At 36.7% G+C, this 18,620-nt stretch overlaps 1 protein-coding gene and 1 pseudogene across 1 annotated transcript; both read right to left on the reverse strand.

The window, feature by feature from the left end:
- Nucleotides 1-269: 269 nt before the first annotated feature.
- On the reverse strand, nt 270-2,745 carry LOC143601271 (putative protein kinase At2g41970; annotated as a pseudogene).
- A 1,546-nt stretch (nt 2,746-4,291) lies between these two features.
- On the reverse strand, nt 4,292-7,664 carry LOC143601273 (GDP-mannose transporter GONST1-like). Its single transcript, XM_077078726.1, has 9 exons — nt 7,367-7,664; nt 6,329-6,588; nt 6,113-6,252; nt 5,859-5,988; nt 5,650-5,748; nt 5,402-5,556; nt 4,800-4,916; nt 4,625-4,722; nt 4,292-4,520 (listed from the first exon to the last, which is right to left on the reverse strand). Exons 2-9 carry the CDS (start codon nt 6,542-6,544, stop codon nt 4,468-4,470), a joined length of 1,008 nt encoding a protein of 335 aa, XP_076934841.1. The 5' UTR covers nt 6,545-6,588; nt 7,367-7,664; the 3' UTR covers nt 4,292-4,467.
- Nucleotides 7,665-18,620: the final 10,956 nt, after the last annotated feature.

Below are 18,620 nucleotides of genomic sequence, written 5' to 3' on the forward strand. Positions count from 1 at the left end.
TGACAACCAGCTCATATGCCAAATCATGGCCATGGCTGACTCTAGCATCCATCAACATCTAACACTATCAAGTTTTTATTGTGATATCGTTGATCTTGTCATCATAATTGACACGTTAAATAATTTAATAAAAAAATAATTTTGACGAAAACATGTTATGGGCAATCCAACCAAACATGTTTACCCACCCCACTGGCCCGTTACTACCCTGACTTATAAAACTTGTTTGACATGTCACTCGACCCATCTGCAATAACACCAATCAAGACTCACTCTGGAGCATGATAGCCAAAAGTTCCCAAAACCCTCGTTGAATGCAAGTGAGCTGCAATGTCAGAAGGATTGCTCAAACTGAAATCGGCTACTTTGGATTAAAAATCATCAAACAGTAAGATATTGCTGGACCGAATATCACGATGAACAATAGCCGGTTGAACCTTTTCATGTAAATACTCAAGACCCCTTGCTGCACCATAAGCAACTTTAGCTCTTTGTCCCCAAGTGATAAGTGGGCCAGGGGTAGCCCCTTCTACACCTTTTTTACCTATATTTACCAAAAACATGAATGGAATTTGGAAACACGCCAAAGTGTAAAACGAGAAGGGATAGATTATTTGTGTGTACCGTGTAATAGATCATGCAAAGAACCCATGGGTGCATACTCGTATACCAAGATCCGGTTGTTTTCCTCTAAGCAATAACCAAGCAACTCAACAAAATATTCATTCTTAAGTCTTGAAACTACTGATAACTTCATACATCAATAAATATATGAATCTTCTTGTCTTGTTTCTTTTAGTGACAAAAACATATGAATCATATTTATACTATAAATAGTTACATACTGAAGACATGTATCAAGAACAAGATGAATCAATTAACAGCGAAGAGAGAAGTTTATTCATGAGAAACTGGAAATCAAAAGGATACAATCAAATGAGCGTATAAGCTCTGTACTTATACTACAAGCCCTAGATTATCAAACTAACAAAACTAACTAACTAGTTACAATCTAGTCCCTCATAAGTTCGGAATTGTACAAATCAGTCCCGCGACTTTCTAACATTCTCCCCTCTAATTCCAAACTCACCCCTGCAAATCCTCAAGTATCTCAAAGAACCAACCAACTTTCTATAGACTGTTGGATTTACAACCACCTTCTGCTTTAAACAACTTTAACCCTGGTGCCATGGCTATTTTTGTCTCATTACAATATTCCAATCTAGCCAGTTTTAGTATCTTCGTTGATAAGCAGACTGCTTAATAAAAATCCCTTCTTTAATTTGTGCAACTTCAATTCCCAAATAATAGCACAACAAACCTAGATCAGTCATTTCAAACTTTGATCTCACTTCTTGTTTGAACTTTTCAACTTCTATCTCAATGCTAGCCTGTTCATGTTCATGTTGACATCTTTTAAACTCTTTTTCAAAACTGCATCCAACCCTTTCTTTCATATCCTTTCGGTTGCTTCACAATGACATTCTCTTTAAGCTCCCCGTGAAGGAAGGCTGCTTTCACATCCATGTGATATACCCTCCAATTCATTTTAGCAAACAATGCAAGAATCAGCCTTACAGTTTCAATTCTTGCTACTGGAGCAAAGGCTTCTTCAAAATCAACTCCAAGCTGTTGTACATACCCTTTTGCAACCAACCTAGCTTTGTGCTTGGTTATCTTTCCGCTGGCTATCTTTCGGTTAGGACCCATGTTTTGTTTCGCACAATGGCATTTATCTCCTCATCCATTGCGTCTTTGAAAGAAATAGGCTCTCCTTCTTGAACAAGTAGCAACTCAATAGCAAACTAACTAGTTACAATCTAGTCCCTCTAAATTAGATTTTAATACAAATCAGTACCTTGACTTTCTAGCACATACTATGCACTATGTCACTATTCATCAAAAATATTGTTAGCATATGCCCGTTTAAGACTATTGAATACACTTTCCAAAACAAACTATTTGGCTTTTTTTTTTGTAAAAGACACTACTAATATATAACTGTATACTTTAACCATAAGGAAAACTATTATGAGTCTGCTAGCTATAAACTAACAAATCAAATGATTAAAAAAGGATTATAAAAGATAAACTGCCAATATTCTTATTTTAAATTTGAATACTTCAGCAATGTATAAGAATATGATTTTGATCAATGATCATCTTTCCGATAACTTTCTTTGATAATAAACAACTGATTATTATAGCTTTAAACCGAAGAATTATGTGAACATGCAAAACCAGTAACATACAATACACATTCATTTTTCATAGCCAATGAATTATAAACCAAAACTGTCACCTGGCTTGTAAAATCAAAGTCAGGTTCTGGGGAAGAGCTGGTATCCAAAATCTTTATAATTGCTTCCTGCCCATCACTTAACTTCCCATAATAAACTTGGCATTAAGAACCATCTCCAATAAGAGCACGACCCAAAATTAGCAGTCATCTTATTTAAATCATCCAACAACAGTTTTGGTGCTTCAATCGGTAAGGCTTTTTGAGGGGCCCTGGTTCTAACTGCTCCTTGGTTCTCCTCTAAAACTACCTACAAAAACCATCATAATTATGTTTTGACATCGAACTCTTCAAAACTCTTAATGTTTTTGGTTAAAAATGAGGATTTACGGCCATTCACCTCCTCCTCCTGCATAAGTAGGCCCTTTAGGCGATGCGGTTTTCGCTTTACTTGAGTTTGTATCGAGTGTGGAGTCGTCTGTTCCATCTCCACAGCATGAGAACATTATAGAAACGAGGGCATAATAATCCATATATATGCTCTATACTCGCGTTTTCAACAAACAAGATATCTTTTCGTCTACGATTTACACCAAAAAAAATTCCTGCATCTTTGCAACATTTCAAACATAAAACCTTGATCAAAGAGGGTTTTGCATATAACCCAAATGCTATATCAAAAAAATATATATATTAAACTCATTGAGGCATTTCATCGAACAGCTGGTGCGCACAACCAATTAAACAACTTACCTTATGATTATAAGTTGATGGCAACAATGAAACAGGAAAATAATTAATTAGGGATTATTTAATATTTAATTTTGGCTTTTGAATTCTTTCCCCCAATGAGAAACTCAGAAGATCAACCTGGTTCGGAAGGAAATCAGGTTCTGTTTTCGGGTCGGGTTATGTGGGTTTTAAGTTTTAGATATGGACCCAAACCTCAACCCAAGTTTCTCATGATATTTTTCAGGTTCGGGTTTTTATGTTAGGTTAATTGGGTTTCGAGAATCTAAAAAGACCAATTTAGATTTATAGCTACAATATCATAATCGATTGCCCAGATTTATTGTTTATACATAACTTATAAGTAATTCATCATTAATATTAATCCATGATTTTTTAATCATCATCAACTAGGTGGTATTGAGTCGTCTGTTGCGATGAGGATGCGGTGGGAATACTGTCGTAATCGGTTCAATTCGCTATGGTATGACCGATACAATAAAACTCAATGGTAACAAAAAAAAAACTCAAATAAATCTGTAATGTGATCAAAATGATAGCTAAAAAGAATCGTGATATAAACATTGTGATATAAATTAAAATACATCGCTGAGATATGTTATTATTAACTATGTTTTGATGTAATTGTATAAAGACAAATTCCCTAAAAAAAAGGTTCAAAATGATGCTCATTATATTTCATAATCATATGTTTAATTATTGCCATTTCATGTCACAAATCAAACGCGTCAATAATTAGTTGCATGATCATCCAATAATCATATGCATAATCATTGCCATTTCATGTAATTGCATGACCAAGCAGCTACTGATGTTTGTTTTTAAACGTTAAAGCCCTTTGTTTCTTTTATTCACATTTTATAGCATCTTCGTTCAGTGTCCAGTTTAGAGCATTTTTAAACTCACAAGAAAAAGAGCAGACACGTGTTCATGTGGACAAACGGTTCTGTAAACAAAACGAGGCCGGGAAAAGAGGGACGTCCGAACTCGTTTATCGGCTGAGATGTCTTTTCTATGATCCACAATAGTTGTTTAATTTCCACAATCGAACAATAATCAAGGTAATTAATTCGATAAAAGGTTCTAATAAAATTCAAAAATAATAACTTTTGTAAACATAATTCATCTCTGGGCCACCAGTGAGCAAAATTCAGTCTCTTTGTATATTTTTAAATTTCTTACCAATATATGATCACATTTTATTAAACTAGTCCAATATAAATATAACTCGTCAAGAAAATGTGGCTATCACGTGTAACAACTTTCAAAAGCACCAACATAGTTTTCTACAAAATATACTACTTTGACAAATTTCATCATCATCATCATCAATATTGTTTCGCAGTACAAAATTGCCTACAACAAGAGAACACGTCTCCATATAAAAATAAGAATAACAAACTTCAAATATACCGATCCCTCCAAACCGATCACGAACCACATTTAATAATCTCCACTTTTGTTTTCATTTTTCAAGATTAAGTTCTATCCTTGATCTTCGCTCGTGCAAAGAACACACCCGCTATTAAACCTTTAACCAAAACAAAAACACATGTTTATTGTTACTTATGCTCTATATTCTAAGTTCTAAGATCTAACCATGAAATAATAATACGAGTAGGAAAAATGACTAACCAAATAATATGCTAGCAGAGTTCTCCAAACTTGTCGGAACGTGAAATAAAACGATTCCAGCAACAGAAAGTGGAATCTTGTTCAATGATCCCACCAAGCTGTAAATTGGTATCGAATATTAATTTATCAATAATTTTGTCACTTTCAATATATTATCTATAAATAGTTGACTTACCTGTATGTAGTTGCCCCTGTTTGATGAAGAAACCACATAGAAGTGAAGCTAATTGCTAACCCAAGAAATCCACTAAATGTCATCACCACCCAAAATGTTGGCATCCTCAAAAGTGGCCTGCCAATTATATTATTCATTAAATATAATAATTCTGCTGCATAAATACAAAGAAAATAATAACTGCAAAATTTGAACTTCAACAAACCAGCTGACATAAATACGGGTATTTTAAAACAACTCTATAAATGTAATTGACTTGGCCCACAAGATTCCTTTTTCTGTCTATATATACATTATACAGGTATTTTACATACTTCATATAACATTAAAACATTTTTCTTAATTTTCATGTCAAGTCAAATGTAAACCTGACTTTAGAAGAAACAGGTCATGTAGTGAAATAGGTCAAATCTATACTAGTTTTATTTTAAAAAAAAACAGATTATCAATTTTTATTATTTTTTTTTGTATCATATTTACACACTAACTGTAAGTTTTCCAGGTCAACCCAGCACATTGACATGAACTAGGTTTGACCCGACCCGCAAGACCCACCCATTTTTCACCTCTAGTTACAAAAGTGGAGGGAAAAACAAACTCACGTGTTGTAAAGATAATCCACCTCGTTAAACACAAAGATCAACACAAGTCCTAATGGCAAGGATAATGTGTTGTTAAGTAAAACCATTGAAAATTCGTTCAAGTTACCGGATTTCGTAACTTGTTTTGCTGTATCCATCACCCGACTAAGTGTTAACTGTACCATAACAATTTTTATAAAAAATAATCAATACTTGCATCAACTTATTAGTTTAAACTTTAAAGCTTTAATAATATAAAGGTTACTCACAGAATATGATGCTGTTAGAAAGCAATTTATAATCTGCCATGTGTATCCAACAGCGTTGAATGCAAGATCGGTTATCCCTCCTGAGATAGCTGATATTATCTGAATCGATAACACGAAATCACACGTTTATTTATCTATTTCACCTTTCAATCTTGATTAGTTAGATTAACAGAACATTAATAATTAGCATCATTAAGAATCACGCATACCATCAAGAAAAGTGATGCCCACACTCTGTTATCATGGTGCTTGTTGAATAAATACATTTCACCAACTGCAGTTATCACATTTGTAAAATTCTTCAACACTGTCACCATCGCAACATTAATGTACCTCAAACTGCAAACAACATGCCTAATTATCAGTCACATGTTTGTAAACAAACAAAGTTACAAGTTTAATCAAATGATGTTAGGGTTAAGTCTATATCAAACAGGCTTGCTGCATATGCCAACTGCCATACCTAAACATGCTTGTAACTAACATCCCAACAAATATAAAGTTCACAGGCAACCAAACTTTAATCAATCTCCATGTAAGTGGTTCTGTTGATATGACACCGAGTATGCTCAAACTAGACACTATCAATACCGAAACAAAGTTCTGCAAACAAAAAAAAATGACTTGTCAGCCAAATAAGATAAAACAATACTATCATTTAATAAGGATAGAATTAGACCTGGTAGAGCATTAAAGATATCCCAGCATTAAAATCATAGCTAGAGAGAACATATTTGTTGACCAATATCATGCTACATGATGAAAGACAATATGCAAGACCAGATAATAATGCCTGGTTGTTGACTTTTATCCTGGTTGACTTTGAACTTCTTTCTCTATCTTTGTCAAACCTTCCACTCTCCACATCAGCCTCATTCTCTCCAACATTTTTCATTGTCAAAACTGTCCTATACAATTTTTAAATTACCATACGAGTTTCTGCAGCACAAAAACTTTAAGTTACACGTCAAGAAACAAGTTCATTTATTCTCAAACTACGTAGTCGATATCGCCGATATATCACTGATATATAGGTTATCGGTCCCTTGTCAAAATATCGGTCGGAATATCAGTACCGATAATATCGGCGATATTTGACCGATATATCACCGATATTTCCGATATCAGTGTTTTAAGTCGTAAATATCAACTTTTACTGAATTATTAGTGTTAAATTGCTATACATACAAATTTTACATGATATTATAATTACCGATTTCCTGATATTTTTCCGCATGAACTGCTTAGTTCTCAAATTAGAAAAGCATAAGTTATTATACGAGTTTCTGCAGCATACTTTTAGTTGACCTAATTAGATGTAACAAACAAAACCTATCCTACAAGCAGCAACCAATAATAATTCATTGGTTTCCTATGAACTCAAATCCACTAATTAATAACTTCAATTGGAAATATGCAGAAACCTAGGGTTAATTCAATTCAATTCAATTCAATTTGCGTATCTTAAAATCAAACTCCCAATCATTACAATCAATGAAAGCTCAACAGATTCATGACGATATATTAGTGTCATAAACGCGAAACGAATCAAACTGATTAGCTCGTGAACAAAGCAGAAATCAACGAACTTAACCATAAAACCACCAAATCTAGAATAAGTAATCAGCAAACAGTATTCGTATATAAACTAATAATAACAATTAAAACAACGAGATCAGTGCAGTATAAGAAAATTAAAAGCTGAAAAATAGGGTACCAGTGTTAAGAAAGAAAAGGTGAAGAAAAACATTGACGGAAGGTCTCCTCCGGCTCTTGTTGAAGCTGCCGGCGGCTGAGAACAAGTCAACGGTCGTAGTGGTGATCGGCGGTGGATTTCCGATTGGTGTTGGCTGGCTGACTTTAGGGAGAGATATATATATATACTCAGACAATATATATATATATATATATATATATATGCTGCTAATTTATATTTTTTGTGAAGGAGTTGAATTGAGATTTTAAACTAGGATTAGGAATTGAGTTGAGGAGGCTGGATTGGGTCAAGTTCTTAATGGATGGGACCAACGCATACATTCGCTGTGCTAATTTGTCCCTAATTATAAATTACCATTATGCTTTATACTTTTTTTTTTTCGGCAAGAATCCTTTAAATGTGCTGCTGACTAAATTTATTGTATTGAGATACACTTAGTCTTTTTATCCGGAGAATCTTTTCTTTAAGGGCAACGCCCGTAAACACTCGCACGAAGGCATAACAACACGGTAAAATAAAACTCGTTCAATTCAAAGATCCAACTAGTGAAAATTTAATAATTTTCTTAAATATAAAAAAAACGTTTTATATAGTGTTTGCTTTTTATATTTAAGAAAATTATTAAATTTCTTATATTTTATTTTATCATGGAATTTATAAAATTGTTGTGCCTTTTGATGAATTTTTACCAACACATTATTACCTTTTGATTAATATTTATTTTGCATGGATTTCTTTAATAATGTATTTTTGAGAATATATTGTAAACTTATTGCACTTTGATAGTTTTATCTCTCTATCAGTAGATTATTTCGTTTTTTTAATTTTTATTTATGTAAATTTCATTTAATAGCATGCATTGTTTGTTTTTATTATTATTGTCATTTTTATATTTTGATATGTTTTATATTTTTAGCAACAAATTATTATGTTTGTTATACTTTTGTTTAGCATTATTTCTACTACTTATCAAATAATTTGGGGTAGATTTTATAAAATTCTTAAAGTTATTGGGATTTTTTTATTTTAATATGTTTTTACTAACAAATTGTTATGCGTTTAAATTGTTAAGTTAGAATTACTCAACAAAAACTAAAAAGATTATAAAAAAAACTGGTCAATAGAAGAGTTGGCCAACTATTGACACCTTTGTGGAATTTCATCAAACACGTTTCTTTTTAACCCTCAAAATGCCTAACCAACTAAACCAAGTCACTATCTCAACATAGCATGTCAACTTGCATCAATGGACAATCGTTATGTTCCATTTTCAATTTTTATTATACTTGTTATGAGTTTGGTTCACTTTACAAAATTATTTAATCAATGTTTAACATATTGTTTATTCAGTTTTAGGTTTAGAAAACCAGATCGGCCGATTAGTGTTCGTATGCAATAAAAAACAGACTAAACCCAAATGAATGAGTAGACTAAACCCAAATGAATGAGTAGGGTTTGAGCGAACCAGACAAAATATGTGTACATAAAATTAAAAAAATGATAAAGAAAAACCAGCAGAAAACTGGTTGTTGCCACATTCTTTTGTTGGTAAGACCAACTTATTAACCAATTAGATCAGTACTCGTATGTGATGTATGTTCGAAAAGTGAACCGGTTTTGTCACATGTTTTGATGTTGTTGTGAAACCCATTAGGATTTTTTGTGTCCATTTTTCAAGCATTGCGTTTACCAAATAAAAAATATATAAACAAAAAGGGTGAAACCCCTCATACATTTAGGCACTGCTCCATTTATTGACAAGTTGGGTTGAATCCATTTGTAGTTTGTACACTATGTGAATATGTGATATTGTGATTCATTCTTAATTATTATTGAGTTTAATAAAAAAAATCTTTCAGTTATTGTAATCTTTAAATCTAAAATGGCAAACATTCTCTAATAAGTGGATGTGATTTTGTGTTTTTTATAATTTAACCTGTAAGTCTAATAATTAATCATGTAAAAAGTAATTGTGTGTGGCAAAAATGTAAAATGAATAAATCATTTGCAATATATAACTTTATCATTAAAAGTAAAACAAGAAACACTTTTGTTGAGTTTTGTGATTGAAGAAGGTAGAATTAAATTTTAAAGATTCAATTATTTGTGTATTTGGTTAAAAGTATATAAAGTAATTGCAATATTTGTTGTCACACCCCCATCTTAGGTATAGGAGTGTGATCCAATAGTTGGTACCATAATTGTAAATAAATCAGAGTTACGTTAGTTTGCGGAAGACTTGTAAAACTTTAAGGATCAAAAGTGTAATATTTATATATACATTCAAAAGACGGGATTATAAAATACCCGTTTGAGTTAACAAAACATTTACTTGTTTATAATTACAAACCACCATAATAATATGTTAAGTTTACAAAAGAAATCCGAGCCATCGGATATATATAAGTAGCACTTCGATACTCCAAGCGCTAAACTTGTTCACCTGCAAAATGTAAGAAAATACGTCAGCAACGAATGCTGGTGAACACGCAGACGAAAAATAACTTCTTTTACTTTAGTACCCCTCAAGACTACGCATGTCTCAGCCCATCGTGGCTTAGGAATAACAAAGTTAAATAACACATTACAAACATGAGCCTCTACTCTAGGTCACCTCAGCAAACACCGCAGCGTTCGACTTAGTTAAGTACCTGTAAATATGCACAACGGTCGTACTCCCTGCAGGAGAGCGTCCTACGACCAAGGGTGGTGCGATGAGCCCATTCATCGCATAGTACCACCTATGTAAGGATCCAGACATACGTATACCACAGCCCGAGGGCTAGGTTTATACCCTTATTTATAACGGTTTTCGGAACACGTAGTTCCTTGTAAACAATTTCACATAACACATTTGATTTATTGGAAAACAAGTTTATAAAAGTTTGGGGGCGTATTCACCTTTTCGCTTTAGGATCGGCTTCACTCACCGTCCAAGGGTCTTTCCCTTCTTTATCCCGTACCTATAGTACGAGTATAAACATTTGTTAGTCGGATACACGATCCGGCTTAAGACCTTTAGTCTTATTTTATATCTCAACCTCGATGAACCTTTAGTTAATTTTCTTTTACTTAAAAACCTTTAGTTTAAAAGTAAATTATAAACCTTTAGTTTATATAGAAACCCGACGTTTCTTCTTCTCCAAGAAACGTAATCATTTTCTTTTATTATTTAAGAATACCCATTATTCATTAAATAATATTTTCATAACAAAGAATATACATATATACATATATACGTATTAATATTCAATATCTTATCTTTCATTCTTTTCTTTGTTATGATTATTTTTCTTTTCTTTTATCGAGGTATCGAGTATAACCTCGATTTAAGGCTTAAGCCTTTAATATAATATTATATTATATTGAATTGTCGTTACGCCTAACCTTATTGGCGTAATGGAAACCCTACAAAATCGAGCAGCACTCCGACTCCGTTTTACTTCTTGATATGCAAATCAACGAACGCCAAATCTTCAACACTTGTTGGCACGTTTCTCGAGACTCATCGTCATGATAACAACGCCTTTTTGATTGAGTGTGGGTGGAGGGTGGCACGTACTTCGAGGAAACGACGACACGGAAATCGAGGATCGGGACACGTTTTACGAGGAAATATGGCACGCTTATCGAGGTATGGCTAGAGAGATGTTAGAGAGAAATGAGAGCAGATTTGGTGTGCAGAAATGAGCTGCCCTTGGCCGCTATTTATAGGCAAAAATTTGGATCCCATCACGGTACGCGATGGGTCCCTGGGCTGACCTATCGTGTACCGCGATATAGGTCAGCTGAGTCACTGCGTAGGTCTGCCACGTGGAGACACGTGGCAGCCGTTGCGCCACGTAGCGACACGTGTCAGCAGTGTTGCCACGTGGTGACACGTGGCAGCAGGTGATGCCACCGTGTGCCACGTGGCACACGTGTCACTCTGTGTCAGAAGCCCCATCGCGTATCGCGATGGGTTTCTCTGATGATCCATCGCGTAGCGCGATGGGTCAGAAAAATCAGAATTTTCATTTTAAACCCTAATGTTTGGAATTTTGCAGAATTGATCCCTAGACTTTGAAAACTTGTCATTTTTGGCTCAAAATTTCCGTAATGTTACATCCTCCCCACCTTGAAATAAATCTCGTCCTCGAGATTGCTTCACACGAATAAGTGAGGGTATTTCTTTTTCATTTTTGATTCGAGTTCCCATGTATATTCGGGCCCTCTACGCGAGTCCCATTTTACTTTCACAATTTTCAACGTTTTTCTTTTTAACTTCTTTGTTTTCGAATCTTCAATTTGAATTGGACGTTCTACGAATTTAAGTTTTCGTTTATTTCTACGTCTTTTAATGGCATAGCCAAAGATTCATCATTTAAGCATTTACGCAGATTCGAAACATGGAATACATCGTGTATCCCTTGCATTTCCTCGGGTAGTCGCAAACGGTATGCAACAGTGCCGATTCGTTCGAGTACCTCAAAAGGTCCAACGAATCGAGGACTTAATTTTCCTTTCTTACCGAAGCGAACAACGCCTTTCCAAGACGAGACTTTTAATAACACTTTGTCACCAACATTAAATTCTAACGGCTTACGACGGACATCGGCGTAACTCTTTTGGCGATCACGTGCCGTTTTAAGTCGTTCTAGAATTTGAAGAATCTTGTTGGTGGTTTCTTGGACAACTTCAGGTCCAGACAATTGACTATCTCCGGTTTCAGACCAGCACACGGGTGTCCTACATTTTCGACCATATAACGCCTTAAATGGTGTGGTTTGAATACTTGCGTGATAGCTATTATTGTACGAAAATTCCATTAGGGGTAAGTGGTCATCCCAACTTCCACCTAAATCGATCACATAAGCGCGGAGCATATCTTCCAACGTTTGAATAGTCCTTTCGCTTTGTCCATCGGTTTGTGGATGATAGGCAGTGCTAAAGTTAAGTTTCGTACCAAGAGCTTGTTGGAAGCTTTTCCAGAAATGAGACGTAAAACGACTGTCTCGATCAGATATTATAGACAGCGGTACTCCATGCAAAGCGACAATGGTGTTTACATAGATACGCGTTAATCTATCCATAGAGTACGACTCATTGATGGGTATAAAGTGTGCGGATTTCGTCAATCGATCCACAATCACCCAAATAGCATTATGTTGTCGAGTCGTCTTCGGGAGTTTAGTAATGAAATCCATGGTGATTAACTCCCACTTCCATACGGGATGTTCGGGTTGCTGAAGCAATCCCGAAGGCCTTTGATGTTCAACCTTAACTTTCAAACACGTCAAACATTTCGCAACATGCGAAGCGACATCCCTTTTCATTCCATTCCACCAATAGTTCGCTTTGAGATTATGGTACATTTTGTCTCTTCCGGGATGCATCATATACTTTGATTTGTGAGCCTCGTTCAAGATTTTCTCACGCAAGCCTCCAACGATTGGTACCCAAATCCTATTATCGAGTCTAAGGATACCATCATCACATTTGACTAACGAGTCAATGGTGCCATTACGTTTTTCGTCGAAGATTTGGTTTTCATTGATCGCTTGAGTTTGAGCAGATTTGATTTGTTCGATAAGATCAATTTGGATTTCTAGCCTTAACGCTCGGACTCTTTTTGGCTTTTCATGCTCTTTACGACTCAAGGCATCGGCCACCACGTTGGCCTTACCTTCGTGATAAATGATTTCACAGTCGTAGTCATTGTGAGTTTCCATCCGGCGTCGTTGGCGCATATTGAGCTCTTTTTGCTCAAAGATGTGTTTCAAGTTTTTGTGATCGGTGTACACGGTAAATCTAACTCCATAGAGATAGTGCCTCCATATCTTAAGTGCAAAGATTATGGCGCCCAACTCTAGATCGTGAGTCGTGTAGTTCTTTTTGTGTACTTTGAGTTGACGAGAGGCGTAAGCGATTACCTTCTTGCGTTGCATTAGTATGCATCCCAAACCCGAGTGAGACGCGTCACTAAATACCACAAAATCCTCAGTACCTTCTGGCAAAGCCAAGATAGGTGCTTGGGTGAGTTTTTGTTTGAGTAAATCGAACGCTTCTTGTTGCTTCGTTCCCCATTCATACTTGATGTTCTTACGAGTTAAGGAAGTTAAGGGAACGGCAATACGAGAAAAGTTTTCGATGAACCTACGGTAATAACCAGCCAAACCTAAGAAACTTCGAATCTCGGTTGGTGACTTTGGGACCTCCCACTTAGAGATGGCTTCAATCTTAGCGGGGTCCACTTGGATACCGTCAACGTTGATGATGTGACCAAGAAATTGCACCTCGTGCAACCAGAACTCGCATTTCGAGAATTTGGCGTACAACTTCTCGGTTCTAAGAATTTCAAGCAAAGTTCGGAGGTGGACTTCATGATCGGCCTTTGACTTAGAATAAATAAGTATGTTGTCGATGAATACTATAACAAATTTATCCAAGTAGGGCTTGCAAATACGATTCATCATGTCCATGAACGCAGCCGGAGCATTAGTAAGTCCAAACGGCATAACCGTGAACTCATAATGACCGTACCTTGTTCGGAACGCGGTCTTCGGGATATCTTCGGATTGAACTTTGAGTTGGTGATAGCCGGAAAGAAGATCGATCTTAGAAAAGAAGTCAGCACCTTGAAGTTGGTCAAAAAGATCATCGATTCGAGGGAGTGGATAACGATTTTTGATTGTAACTTTGTTTAACGCACGATAATCGATACACATCCTCATGGATCCGTCCTTCTTTTTTACGAATAGAATTGGCGATCCCCAAGGCGACGAACTTGGTCGGATAAAACCCTTCTCCAATAGTTCATCGAGTTGTTTCTTTAATTCCTTCATCTCGGTTGGCGCCAAGCGATACGAAGTTTTGGAGATCGGAGCAGTACCAGGAATAAGATCGATCCTAAACTCTACTTCACGATCGGGAGGGATTCCGGGAAGTTCATCAGGAAAGACATCGAAAAAGTCGGAAACGATAGGAACATCTTTGATTTCTTTTGCCTTTGATTCTTCAGTGACGTAGGCCATGAATGCGAGACATCCTTGATTTAAACACTTGTTAGCCCTAATCATGGAGATTATGCTAACTTGGCCAGCGTCTTTGTCCCCTTCAATTCGAATTGTTTGTTTATCGGGGGTTTGAAGTTCAACGGTTTTGCTATTGCAGATGATACGGGCATGGTTATCGAATAACCAATCCATACCAAGTACAATATCAAAACCAGCCACACTCATGGGTAACAAACAGATAGGCAAGATATAACCGGCTAAAAGAATTTTTCTGTTTTCAAGGGCTTCGGAGATCTTAACGATTTCGCCACTAGCAGTCTTGACGCTTAAAGTTTAATCTAATTTTATTAATGGTTCGTTTAATAGACTAAAAAAATTTATAATCTATAAAACTTAAATTGGCACCAGAATCGAATAAAACTCTAGCATAGGTGTTGTTGACTAGGAACGTACCGGTAATGATTTCCGGCATGTCAGCGGCCTTCTTTGTGTCGAGTATGAAAACTCGAGCGTTTACTTTCTTGTCCTTGCCACTTCCACCCGCACCACCAGCAGCAGGTTTGTTCTTTGGGCATCGAAACTTAGATGGCCCATCTCCTTGAAATTGTAGCAAGTCATCTTCTTTTTCCAACAGTCAGCAGCCGCATGCCCCGTACGGTTGCATGACTCACACACTTTCGGAGGCGGGGCGAAGTTGCATCGACCCTTGTGATACCTCCTACAAGTCTTGCATGGCGTAGCACTCGAATTGAATCGACTTTGGTTTGTGCCTTTGCCCTTGTAGTTGGCGCTTCCTCCAGTTCTCCCTTGAGTGATCGTTGTTGCAACCTTCTCGTCCTCTTCTTTGTTGCGGACCATGCCGCCCATCAAGTAACCAGCCAACTCCATCGTAGAGTCAGCGGTTTGAGGTAAGTGTGACCTTACCATGTCGCGAATTTCCCGCGGCAGTCCCCAAATATATCGGGTGACTTTGTTGGATTCGGGATTTACCAGCTGAGGAACTAAACGACAATACTCAAGAAATTTAGTATTGTACTCACGAAGATTTGTCCCCACGACCTTATGATTGAGGAATTTCGTTTGGATTTGGTCGGTCTCATGCATGGGACAAAACTTTCCCATCACTATTGCCTTAAACTCATCCCAGGTTAGGCCATACATCACATCTCTTCCCCTACTCATCAACAAAGCATTCCACCACTCGTGCGCTTCTCCTTTGAACATTAAGGCGGAATATTGAATCTTCTCCTCATTGGAGCACTTGCTTGTTATCACGATTGTTTCCATTTCCTCAAGCCATCTCACGGTTGTGATGGCTCCTTTTTCACCATGGAACTCTTTCGGTCCATAGTACTTAAAGTCTTTGAACGAACACCCACTAATTTTAAGTTTCTTGATCTCATGTCTAACTCCACCATCGGCGTTAGACTCATGCACACTTTCCTCGACACGAGACGGGTTCGGACGAGATTTTTCAGATATTCGAGAGGGATGAACGGAAGGATTAACAGATCAGGAATGTTTGGATTGTCTAGATTGAGATCTAAACTCGGATTCTTCCCTAACAGCTTTCTTAATCATCATTTGAATTTTATTCATGTACTTTTCGGGAATTTCTTCCTCTCGTTCATTCTCGGGGTTTTTCCCTTTGTCTTTTATTTCTTTCTCTTTACGAGCATTCTTGTCATTGCTTTGTTCAGACATTTTTCTTTTTCTACTAAGTCTGAAAATTTTAACAATATTTCTTTTATTAAACACTTATTTTATTACACACACACACATATATATATATATCATAAGAGATATATATTTTTATTATACATACGTATATATATATCATTCCAACGATATATATATATATATAGATCACCCTATCATTACATAAGAACGTTTCATACGTTCTTTTATTCATCACATAACACAGATAATTTACATTATACACATAACTTCACATAACCACCATCTTCAGTTCTTCATGAACTTCTTCACAACCTTCGTTAATTTGTTGCACTTACAAAGGAGTGTTTCTCCCACCTTCTTCTTTTTCTTTCCTTCCTCGTCCACCTTCTTCCTCCAATCGTCGGTTTCGTGTAGAGCACGATCCAAATGTTCTTCATAAGACTGCGGGACTATGTTGGGTATCCATACTGTGGAGGTGGGTCGCGGTAACCCAGTGTCACCATCTCGTAGTGATTCCTCGGTTCTGGATATGGAACATAATCCATGTCGGATGCAAGGTAGAGGTATGTCTTGGCGGCTTGGTTTTGCTCTTGAATTTCATCGGCTTGTTCTTGAATTGATGGAATTTTCCCCTGGAATTGTGGGAAGCTTGACGAAGCTTGGTTCTTGAGTTTCTCAAGGTATTGGACATATGGGTCCACAGAACCATAGCTCAGATTTTGGGAAATGAGTGATCCTTCCATTGGACTTGACATCTCGTTGGGATTCTCAGGATGCTCTTCTTACGGTTCTTCCTCGGATTCTTCCTCAGGTTCCTCCTCTTCTTCGGGGTTCTCTTCTTCATCGGGATCCTCCTCTTCTTCGGGGTCCTCTTCTTCCGGTTCATCTTCCTCCATTGGTTGTGTAGTCTCAATGTTTATTGGAGGCATCTGGAAACTTTCGACAGGCATCATAATCCTCATTTTGGGCTTTCGGGATGGCCATTCGTTATTGTTTGGTTTAGAACTGACTGCATTAAAAGTGGAACTTCCGGTATACCATCGACATGGATCGGAGTGACATTGCATCCAGTCGGAGGACGGGGATCTTGGTTCTTCCTTGATAGGTATGTTGGAAAGGAAAGCATAGGATGGATGAGGATTCAGTGGTAGGTATCCAGTTGGAAATCCAGTAGGGTGATATGGTGGTATCTCCGAGGGTTGGTAATTGGGACTCTCTGATGGGTGATACGTCGGTACTTCAGAAGGTTGATACATTGGTATTGTTGGTGGATGGTAACTTGAGTGCCTTGGTGGTTCAATACTTGGTTTTGGTGGACTATCGGGAACATCTATCGGATAGTGTCTACTTCGGGGATAGTATAAAGGTTTGGACAAGTCTTGTTCCACGTATTGGTTAAAGTATGCTTCATAGTAACCGTCGCTCATATTGTCTTCGGGGTAAGGTTCGGCGATTCCAACCTCTTTTGCCTTGCGCACAAATTCTTCGATATGAGCTTTGAATGACATCTAATATTATGGGTGGTTTAGAATGTGAAGAGGGAAAGAAAGGTTACCAGCCTATCTTATCCCTAAAACAAATAAACAATTATTCCTATACTTGGATCGAAGCTTGGGTATTGTTTTATGATATCCAATTCGCTAAGATCGATGGCTCTGATACCAACTTGTCACACCCCCATCTTAGGCCTAGGAGTGTGATCCAATAGTTGGTACCATAATTGTAAATAAATCAGAGTTACGTTAGTTTGCGGAAGACTTATAAAACTTTAAGGATCAAAAGTGTAATATTTATATATACATTCAAAAGACGGGATTATAAAATACCCGTTTGAGTTAACAAAACATTTACTTGTTTATAATTACAAACCACCATAATAATATGTTAAGTTTACAAAAGAAATCCGAGCTATCGGATATATATAAGTAGCACTTCGATACTCCAAGCACAAAACTTGTTCACCTACAAAATGTAAGAAAATACGTCAGCAACGAATGCTGGTGAACACACTGACGCAAAATAACTTCTTTTACTTTATTACCCCTCGAGACTACGCCTGCCTCGGCCCATCGTGGCTTAGGAATAACAAAGTTAAATAACACATTATAAACATGAGCCTCTACTCTAGGTCACCTCAGCAAACACCGCAGCATTCGACTTAGTTAAGTACCTGTAAATATGCACAACGGTCGTACTCCCTGCAGGAGAGCGTCCTACGACCAAGGGTGGTGCGATGAGCCCATTCATCGCATAGTACCACCTATGTAAGGATTCAGACATACGTATACCACAGCCCGAGGGCTAGGTTTATACCCTTATTTATAACGGTTTTCGGAACACGTAGTTCCTTGTAAACAATTTCACATAACACATTTGATTTATTGGAAAACAAGTTTATAAAAGTTTGGGGGCGTATTCACCTTTTCGCTTTAGGATCGGCTTCACTCACCATCCAAGGGTCTTTCCCTTCTTTATCTTATACCTATAGTACGAGTATAAACATTTGTTAGTCGAATGCATGATCCGGCTTAAGACCTTTACTCTTATTTTATATCTCAACCTCGATGAACCTTTAGTTA

The sequence above is a fragment of the Bidens hawaiensis genome, unplaced genomic scaffold (genome assembly GCF_021521415.1).
Source record: "Bidens hawaiensis isolate Kalapana, Puna unplaced genomic scaffold, B.hawaiensis_p1.1 tig00055997_1, whole genome shotgun sequence".
NCBI lineage: Eukaryota > Viridiplantae > Streptophyta > Magnoliopsida > Asterales > Asteraceae > Bidens > Bidens hawaiensis.